The 10,229-nt window shown below is 41.3% G+C and overlaps 1 protein-coding gene and 1 pseudogene across 1 annotated transcript; both read left to right on the top strand.

The window, feature by feature from the left end:
• Window positions 1-4,643: 4,643 nt before the first annotated feature.
• LOC147642968 (uncharacterized) lies at window positions 4,644-8,925 on the top strand (annotated as a pseudogene).
• Window positions 8,926-9,159: 234 nt separating this feature from the next.
• On the top strand, window positions 9,160-9,626 carry LOC147642967 (uncharacterized). The gene has a single exon (XM_086837536.1). It carries the CDS (start codon window positions 9,291-9,293, stop codon window positions 9,624-9,626), a length of 336 nt encoding a protein of 111 aa, XP_086693662.1. The 5' UTR covers window positions 9,160-9,290.
• The last annotated feature ends 603 nt before the right edge of the window (window positions 9,627-10,229 follow it).

Genomic DNA, 10,229 nt, shown 5'->3' with positions numbered 1-10,229 from the left:
ACCGTTCATATGAATTAGAAACCTTGGCAGTGGTAGAATCCGTTAAACAGTTCCGTCATTATTTAGTTGGTCGTACGTTTGTAGTGTATACTGATTGTAATTCTCTTAAATCATCGCGGACAAAGATTGATCTAACACCAAGAGTGCATCGTTGGTGGGCGTATTTGCAGTCGTTTGATTTCAAAATCGAATATAGAGAAGGAAAGCGCATAGCGCATGTGTTTTTTTTTTATTAAAAAATCACATTCAGGAAGCCACCAAAGTTGAAGTCTTTAGTCCCTGAAAAGCGTGTAAAATTAGCAGAAATCTCAAGTGACTGGCTTGCTGCTGAACAGCGCCAGGATTCTGAAATTACTGATATCATTAACAAACTTAACTCTAAAGAGTTGACTGATGATGTTGCACAGACTTATGAGTTGAGAAAAGGTGTCTTGTTTCGTAAAGTTCAGAGAAATGGAAGAACCCGTTGTTTTCCAGTAGTACCCCATGTATTTCGATAGTCAGTAATTAATCAAGTGCACGAGTCCATCATGCATTTGGGATGGAAAAATACTTGACAAGGCTTACCAATATTATTGGTTTGCTAAAATGAATAAATATGTAAGGAAGTTTGTCAATAGCTGCATTACATGTAAAACTGTGAAGGGTTCATCTGGGAAGATACAAGCCGAGTTACATCAAATTCCAAAAGTGAATATGTCATGGCACACGGTGCATATCGACATTACTGGGAAATTAAGTGGGAAGAATAATCTTAAGAAATATGTGCTAGTACAAATTGATGCCTTAACGAAATTTGTTTATTTGTTCCATACTTTAAGATTAGATTCTGACAGTTGTATTCAGGCAATGAAATCATCTATTTCTTTGTTCGGAATACCGCAGCGTATAATAGCTGATCAGGGTTGATGTTTTACTAGTGGGATATTTTCAGAATTTTGTTCATCACAGAAGATTAAGCTTCATCTTATAGCTACATTTCAGAATCTACTGTAAGCGGTTGAATCGAGCCACTGATCTTGGCAAGATGCTTTAGATGAGGTCCAACTTGCCTTGAATTGCACAGTTAGTAATGAAGTCCCCTAGAGTTACTTGTCGGCAAGGAGGCTCGTCCTTTGGGTTTGATTCCACCGTATGATACAGAGATGGAGGTAGATAAAGTTAAAGGGCAATTGAAAATATGAACAATCAAGCTAGTTATCACAAAATAAGGTATGATAAAAATAAAGCAGCAGTTCAACGATATAAAATTGGAGATTATGTTTTACTGAAAAATGAAAAAAAAAAAACTAAATTGGATGTAAAGTTTAAAGAACCATTTTTGGTTAGTAAAGTTTTAGAAGGAGATAGATATATCTTGAAGTCATTGCATACTAAGAGAACTTATAAATATTGTCATGAAGATTTGAGAAAGATGCCAGATGGTTATGTTCCGAGTGAATTCGAGTGCCCGCCTGAGACTTGTTGAAATGGTTATAATATATCCGTTTGAAAGGATATGTTATGTGAAGACAGAATATCCATATAGAGTATGGAATGGTTGAAATGAAGTTGCAATAGACTTCGATAAGAAAATGTATGTGAGTGGCGGATGTGTTTGATAATTCAAATGGAAATAACATGGCGGATGCAAAGTTTATGCATGGTTGATATATGACAATATTTGATTAAAATGTATAAGTTAAAGAGATGGTTTTGAGATTTAAGCTATCTGCGTCCTAGGGCAAGCACAATTGAAAGACGAAAGTTGGAACATGGCGTGTGGCGCTCTTGACGGGACTTTGCTCTTAATCAAAGGAAATCATAGTGACGACAACTAGAGTCGAATTTTGAATTGCTGAGAAGCAAAGGGATTGAGTTAAATGTTAAAATGAATTTGATTATGAGAATAAGAATTGAAAATAGTTTATAATGTTGTGAAGAATGTAAAATAATGAAAGATTATGAAATAAGAAAAAAAAATGTTAAGCGTTAGGTAATATATCGAATAAATAAATGGTATTTGAAATCGATGAGTAAAAGAAAACACAAGCTATAATCACGGACTTATAAGTCATATTTTTAATATTAAGATTACAGTACACGAGGACGTGTAATTGTCAGAATGGCCGTGTCGGATCTTAAATTGTAGAAGTCAATGTAAAAGAATTAACTCAAATAAGTGCACCAAGCGACAATTCTCGTCTCTGCACTCTAACGGTTGTTTTTTAGTACACTATGTTATGTCTATTCGCCAGATGTTCAGGATAGTTCGATGCAAATATGAGAGAGAGATGTTGTGTGAGGTTTGAGAGAGGGCTACGCACTACGATTGTTGTGCGTGTATGCTTGAGCCACTGCGAGAGACAGAGATACAAGCATTTTCGTTGCAGCATTTTCTGGAAAGCATTTTCGGTATGCTAGGATTCTGGCGAGCAGTCTCAAGTTGACAGTGGCGTGATCAAGTATATTCGCCGTATACAACCAGCGCAATAAAAATTTAAAAACTTAATGATAATAATAATAAAAACAGCCGAGATCAGTCACCCAGATCGCAAGCGGGGTGACCCATGGAACGGTTTCAAAATATCAAACAACGGCATGGAGTGGGTAAAACACCGTATTCAAGCAGTGAGAGAGAGCGCAGTTTTATAAGGTCTGTACGGAGAAACAAAATTAAAAATACTAGAAAGTTGGATGGCGTTAGGAGACGGCACACTAATAATACGTATAACAGGCTGTTCGCGACCTTTTGCTCTCACTTGCAGCTCCTTTACATATTTTAAGCTATTGATTGATATTGAACTATGAACAAAAATGTGCGAAAAAAGACGAATTCAGAATATCAAAAGAGCTGACACAGTAAATATAATTAAAGTAGAAAGGAAATACAATATTTCGTTTTTTTGGCATATATATTATTTTGTAGGGAAGAGGGAAACCTTGAAGAGAAAGATGTATAAGAAAGATATACGTCAGCATGGGCAAATTAGGACGGCTTGCCGATCTGAGAGATCTCGATGACCCTGGAACAGATTATTAAACGCTAGACACTTGCCAGGTCGATATGGTAGATGTTGGATGCCATTGTCAGCTTCATCCGAGACTGACCCGATGGGTAGGCTGAGAGAGTATATAGGTATAGCGACTGGTGTCATAATGATCTTTCGTACACCGAACACCGATCCTTTGGGTTCCTTTGGTATTCTAAATGGCTATAATATTAAGGTGTCTTAAGTTTCAAAGAAGCCGGGTCATCAAAGTATGACCGCAACATTTGCCCTCCAAAAATACCGAAGAAGTTGTGAAGAAAGCGGTCACACCTCAAAAGAATAAACTTTCTCGCGCTCGCAAACCGTTTTATCCTCTCCATACCATGCTCAAGTGGTTAAAATATTTTTGAATTATCTATGTCGTTAATAATTTGCTAGAATGGAGGGTGTTTCCGATGTTTCAGAATACCGCTTCTACGTATATAAATATTAATAACTTATTAATTTGCTGAGATTTTTCAACAAGAAAGTAAGCGAACTTCGACATTCCAAAGTTTGAAAACCTTTGAAGATTAGAATTGGATCTTTAATAAGTAATGCATATAAAAACCATTTATTTAAAAACACGAAGTAATTCTAACTTTCATTACATTCACATATACAAAGGTAGTCAAAAGTATTTACACAAAGTCCATTTTGATAGCCAAATTTTCTTTTAGTTATTCATATTCATGTAGACCGATTTTCTTTATCGCGCAGAAGCAAACCAAAAAGAAATTTTAAAGTTAACTGTTAATAGAAAAATCCCATAAGAAGAGATTCATCTAAAGTATACAATATTTACACATAATTTGTTTTCCTCTTAAGTGTAATGCTATTGTTCTGAGCAGACCGCTAGCGCCTAATCATGGACGCATGGGTGTATGGCTGCACCTGCTGCGCTCTTAACTTCTCTTTGCTTATCTATTTCTCTCTCTCTCTTCTTCTTCTGTCGCCTTATCTATGCTAAGCTACATTTTAAGATTATAAGTTTATGTTGAAGTCAATAATTCGATCGATAGTTGCAGCTCCGACCAGAGAAAAAACGAAATACACAGTATTTAATTAACCTATTCGTGCGTTGTCATTATTGCTAAAGGGTGGCAAATTTGTTGTCTTCCCCATAAACATTTTGGTGACCCCGACGTGATTCTTTGGTTCGGAGCCTGCAGCCCGGTGTTCGTTGTTTAATGTCGTTTAAACAAATCGCTTTGCTTCGCTGTCGCTTACTTGCATTCGGTCATAAGCACACAAGCAAACTCACATACACACATACCTTGTACATAACAAGCTGAGTGCATATAGCCGGCCGCTGATTTTCGGTTTAATCGCGCAGTTTAACAAAAGCTGTGTTGTGCCAAAACTTGTATAGAAAGGTGGCTCACGCTTAAGCGTCGTAAATAGCGCCTACTGAACATATATATACCTATCCATATATAGCATAGACGTGCGTGTGCCAAACTCCGCTGTTTCGAGGCAGACAATTACAATAACAACATTGTCGAGGTTCCGTTGCATCTCGGTGACGCTGATTAACCTCTAATTAGCGCGGTAAAAACAAAACGGGTTCCTATATACCGAAGCGGTCAGACATTTTCCCTTTATTAATTCTTTTCGCGTGAGAAAATAAAGATGTCTAACGCGGAAAATTCGGTTCTTCATTAAAATGAGCCGCCAAGTGACGTGGACTTCTACCGAGCCAAGGCCCAATCTCTTTTGAGGCAAGTGAGCTCGATGAATTATTACATAAATCCGGAGACTGTAGATCAGTTTGATGAAGCTGATTTACTGGCGTGACTGGAGTGGATTAATTCATTAAATCTGGCCTTTGATTCCGCACAGACTTCGCTGGAAAAATTGGACTTTTCGGAGAAAGCAAGCGACCATCGGATTGAATTCTCCACGGCGTTCATGGATGTGAAGGCGAAGATAAATCGAGGTTTAGCGGCGCTTCGCAAATCTCAATTGCCGGCTGCAACCGCTGCAAATTCAACATCCATCGACATTATTAATCATCCGGATCTTTCTTTCCGATCTAGGAAGCCTCGATTGCCAATTTTGGAGATAGCTCGGTTCCATGGATCTTACTCTGATTGGCCGGATTTTATTGCGACGTACAGCACGGTCATCGAAAATGATGACGAGCTAAGTGATATTGAAAAATTACACTATTAAAGGTCAAGTTTAGGCGGCGTGGCTCTAGAGACCATACGTTCGCTTAAGCCCACGAATGCCAATTACAGAAAGGCTTTGGACTTACTCAAAAATCGATTTGATAATAAGGTTCTACATTTTCAGGCACACGTGCAGGCAATATTTGGGTTAAAAGGTGTCGAGAAGGGATCAGCCAAGGGTCTTCGGGAGTTAAGCGATTGTATGAATTCGCATCTGCGAGCAATCCGTACCCTGGCCACTACGCAACAAATCTTGGACGGATTGCTGATTCACATCGTCGCACGGAAGCTCGATCAGAGGACGCGGGAAAAATGGGAAGAGGATTTGTCCATCAGCGACCTATCTACGTGGGAGTCTATGGAGTCGTTCTTGCAAAGGAGGTGTAGGATGATGGAAAATTTGGATCAAGCCTTGGTAACGCAAACATTAGGCCAGCAGGTAGGAAAAAACCCGCACAAACGCGTTAATTGCTTCAGATAACTCAAATCCTCCTCTATGTATATTTTGTGACGCTAGGGATCATTATTTGGCAAAGTGCTCGCGATTTTTAAATTTGGGTCCAAATCTTCGATACAAAGAAGCAAAGAAGTTGCACCTGTGTCTTAATTGTTTGCGTAAGGGGCATAGCTTGCAGCAATGCAAGTCAACGCACTGCAAATATTGTCCTATGAAGCACCATTCATTATTGCATATCAATCAGGACCCATCCGTACCATCCACCTCAGTCTCATCAATATCATCCAGTCCACTTCCCAACTCTCAGCCATCAACATCATCTTCATCAGCATTAGTATCATGTTCATATTCATCGAACCCTCCACCAAGCCCCACAGATATTTTGCCTGTTGATTACGTATTGCTTCCAACCGCGATCATCTATGTGAGGAATAATGCTGGAGAATTTATGCCATGCCGAGCCATCCTTGACTCGGCATCTCAGATAAATTTCATAACTTCTCGCCTAGCGAAGCAGCTCAATTTAAATCATCGAAAGTCGCATACCCTAGTCTCTGGGATTGGGGAGTCCTCTCTGAATTCCGATAAGGCAGTCGACATTGTAGCGCAATCCTGGGATGAAAGCTATCGTGCCCCATTCTCCGCGGTTGTAACGAGCAGTATCACGGATTATCAGCCTCATTTTAACATAAATGCCACATCGTGGAAAATTCCGCAAAATATTTCGCTTGCTGATCCTTGTTTTAATCAGTCGGAGCGGATTGATCTTCTAATTGGTGCTGGACTTTTTTCGAAATAATTGCTACGGGGCAAATTCACTTGGATAGCGCGTTGCCAACACTCCAGAACACCAAACTTGGTTGGATCGTGTCTGGAGGGCTGCCGAGTGCGTCAACTTATAAGTCTGTATTAGCTGCCATCGTCAGGGATCGTATTAATCAATCGGATGATGACACATTTGCTTCCGTAGTAAAGCGATTTTGGGAAATCGAGGACTTCAGTTCGTTAGAACCAGTATTGTTGCCTGAGGACTTGCGATGCGAGCAGCTTTTCAGCTTGCAGCTTTAAAAGTTTGGAAGCCAAACATGCCGGGCCAACAATTCCAGAAATCTTCAACATCCTGCTTCGCTTTCGTTTATTCAAAGTTTCCCTTTGTGGAGATATCTGTAAGATGTACCGCTGCGTGCGAGTTTCGCATCCTGATGACTTTTTGCAGTGCATCGTTTGGCGAGAGAACTCCACGGACGAGCTGAGTGTTTTTAAGTTAAACACAGTGACTTATGGAACTAAGCCAGCTGCCTTCTTGGCTATAAGAGCCATGCATCAGCTCTCTTATGATGAGGAGGAATCATTCCCGGTTGGAGCTAAAATTGTTCGTAGAGATTTCTATGTGGATGATTTAATTTCTGCTGGTTATTCAGTCGAAGAGGTGAGAGAAATTCGTCGCCAGGTAAAGGAGCTACTGTCGTGAGGGCACTTTCCAATCCGCAAATGGTGTTCGAATGATGCAGGAGCGCTCGAAGGGAAGTCTGACTGCGACAGGGAGCAGTTAATAAAATTTCACGATGGATCGGGCATCGCCAAGGCCTTGGGTTTGGCCTGGGATCCGGCGTCTGATCAGCTCCTATTTAATTTCTCTCAGATACCGGCAACTCATCGACCCACCAAACGAATTGCATTGTCAACAAGTGCAAAATTCTATGATCCGCTTGGACTAATCACACCAATCATCACAAAATCTAAAATCTTTCTACAATCCTTATGGAGTGCTAACGTGAATTGGGATGACGTTTTGCCAGAGCCCTTTCTTTCGTCATGGAGGGAGTTGACCTCTCAGTTGGTAGTCATCCAGAACATCAAATTTCCACGATTCGCAATGCAACCACAGGCTGCCGTTGAACTGCATGGATTCTGCGATGCTAGCCTGTCAGCGAATGGAGCGTGTTTATATTTAAGATCGGAGGTTAATGCACAATTAAAGGTTCATTTGCTCTGTGCCAAGTCGAGAGTAGCTCCCTTGAAGGCTTTGACAATTCCAAGATTGGAACTCTCAGCACCACTATTATTGGCTGAGCTTATAACAAACGTCAAGGAAAGTATAATTTTCGACTGCGCATTTCATTGCTGGTCTGACTCTATTGTGTTGGCATGGATTCGCCAGCCCCCGAGGCAGTTCAACGTATTTGTGTCAAACCGAATCGCGAAAATACAGGAGATGACGAAAGACATGACTTGGCATCACGTTCCGAAAATTTTAAACCCGGCAGATGTCGTGTCGAGAGGATGTACCCCAAGAGAATTGCTGGATCATTCCCTTTGGACTAACGGACCTTCGTTCCTGCTGCAAAGCTCGTCGAATTGGCCCTCTCTGCTGGAGTCAGTTAAGGATCTTCCAGAGCGTCGTTCTGCAGCTTTAGTTGGAGCCGTTTGCATGGACGTTTCATCGAGCTGCAAATTCATCAACACCTTCGATAAGTTGCAGCGCGTATTTGGATATATTCATCGTTTCATTGCCAATTGCAAAGGCAAAGCTGTTCCATTAAAAGACCTTCTTTCTTTTGAGGAGATCAACCTTGGTACTGTGCTGCTTCTGAGGAGCATCCAGTAGGTTCACTTTGCCAAGGAATTTAGGGTTCTCAGCCAGGACAAGCCGTGTCCTCCGGAGAGCAAGCTGATCTCACTGAGGCCGATGCTTGGATTCGATGGATTACTGCGCGTTGGCGGAAGGCTGCAAAATTCAAAGTTGGACTACAATATGAGGCATCCGATATTGTTACTCAAGGATCACGCAGTCACAAAGGCGATCATAATTTATTTTCATAGAAAATATTTACATGCAGGACCACAAGCATTGCTTGCCACATTGCGGCAAAACTATTGGCCAATTGGAGGCCGCAAATTCGTAACTAGCGTCGTCAACAAATGCATCCGATGTTTTCGAATGAAGCCAGTAACTTGGGAGCACGTTATGGGTAGCCTCCCAGCAGATAGAGTGCGGCCTAATCCTGTTTTTCATGCCACAGGAGTGGACTATTGTGGGCCCTTCTATTGCAAAGCGGAATGCAGGAATAAAGCACCTCACAAGTGTTATATCGCCGTGTTTGTCTGTTTCTCCACGAAGGCGGCACATTTGGAAGTCGTCCAGGACCTCACAACTGATTCCTTCATCGCAGCCCTCAGAAGGTTTATTAGCCTTAGGGGCAGTCCGCGTATCATTTGGAGCGACAATGCTACAAACTTCGTCGGCGCGAAGAGCGAGCTTGCCGAGTTAAAGGCAATGTGAGCGAGCAACACACGGCATCGATATCATCTGCTTGTTTGGCTGATGGGATCGACTGGAAATTGATCCCTCCGCGTGCCCCTCACTTCGGAGGTTTATGGGAGGCGGCGGTCAAGTCGGCGAAATATCATTTTTACAGGGTCGTCGGACTCTCCATCTTGACCCTTGATGAATTGCGAATCCTATCGTATGAGATTTCCGCCATTCTCAATTCTCGACCACTCTGTCCACTTACAGAAAGCGCGGATGACCTGGAGGTGCTAACGCCAGCTCACTTCCTAAGGAGTTCCAGCTACGGCCGATTTCCTGAGCCTGACGTGACTCATCTTCGAGAAGGCCATCTCAGCAGATGGCAACGGGTGACCCAGATGCAGCAGCACTTTTGGAAGAGGTGGAGCAGCGAGTACTTGTCCCTACTTCAAGAAAGGAGCAAGTGGCGCTTCGATACGTTCAACATCAAAGTTGGAAACATAGTTTTACTGAAGGAGGACAACATCCCGTCCATGAAATGGCAGCTTGGGCGCATTGAGGAAATCATTCCTGGCAAGGACGGCGTCATCCGAGTAGCCATGGTCCGTACTGCTACGGGTCTGATCAACAGGGCAGTCGCCAAGCTAGCCGTTCTGCCCCACGATTCCGACGAAGTTGGAACAGTACCTCTTCCAACGGGGGGAGTATGTTCTGAGCAGACTGCTAGCGCCTAATCATGCGCGCATGGCTGCACCTGCTGCGCTCTTAACTTATCTTTGCTTATCTATTACTCTCTCTCTTCTTCTGTCGCCTTATCTATGCTAAACTACATTTTAAGATTATAAGTATTTGTTAAAGTCAATAATTCGATCGTTAGTTGCAGCTCCGACCACAGAAAAAACGATAACGAAATACACAGCATTTAATTAACCTATTCGTGCGTTGTAATTATTGCTAAAGGGTGGCAAATTTGTTGTCTTCCCCATAAACAGCTATTAAAATGTAATATTTTTTTTAGTGACAATCTCATAAGTTACTTTATTAATAGTTAAAAAAAATTGCTTGGGTATCGATGAAGGCTTTCAATTGGTTGGAATTGAGTTAATTAAGCTACATCCAAAATAAATAGACATATTTTCTTTTGCTTTTAATATTGTCCTATGAACCGTTATCTTTTGTTTTCGATTTCTGCTTGTTTCTGAATAAATCAATTTATGCAATAAAAAAAAAATGGCATGTAAATCGGTCAACAACAAGACAAATAATAACATAACAAAAAAAGGTTGACAGCGAAAATAATTGTGAATTTGTATAAATACTTTTGAACACCCCTGTAC

The sequence above is a fragment of the Drosophila serrata genome, unplaced genomic scaffold, assembly GCF_035046125.1.
Source record: "Drosophila serrata isolate PLE 108 unplaced genomic scaffold, ASM3504612v1 contig_313, whole genome shotgun sequence".
NCBI lineage: Eukaryota > Metazoa > Arthropoda > Insecta > Diptera > Drosophilidae > Drosophila > Drosophila serrata.
Note: the sequence above shows the minus strand (reverse complement) of the source record. Positions and strands in the feature narration are given on the sequence as shown.

Bases quoted from the DNA above. Each gene is read 5' to 3' on its own strand.
- LOC147642967 (XM_086837536.1), top strand. From the start codon at position 9,291: ATGCAGCAGCACTTTTGGAAGAGGTGGAGCAGCGAGTACTTGTCCCTA.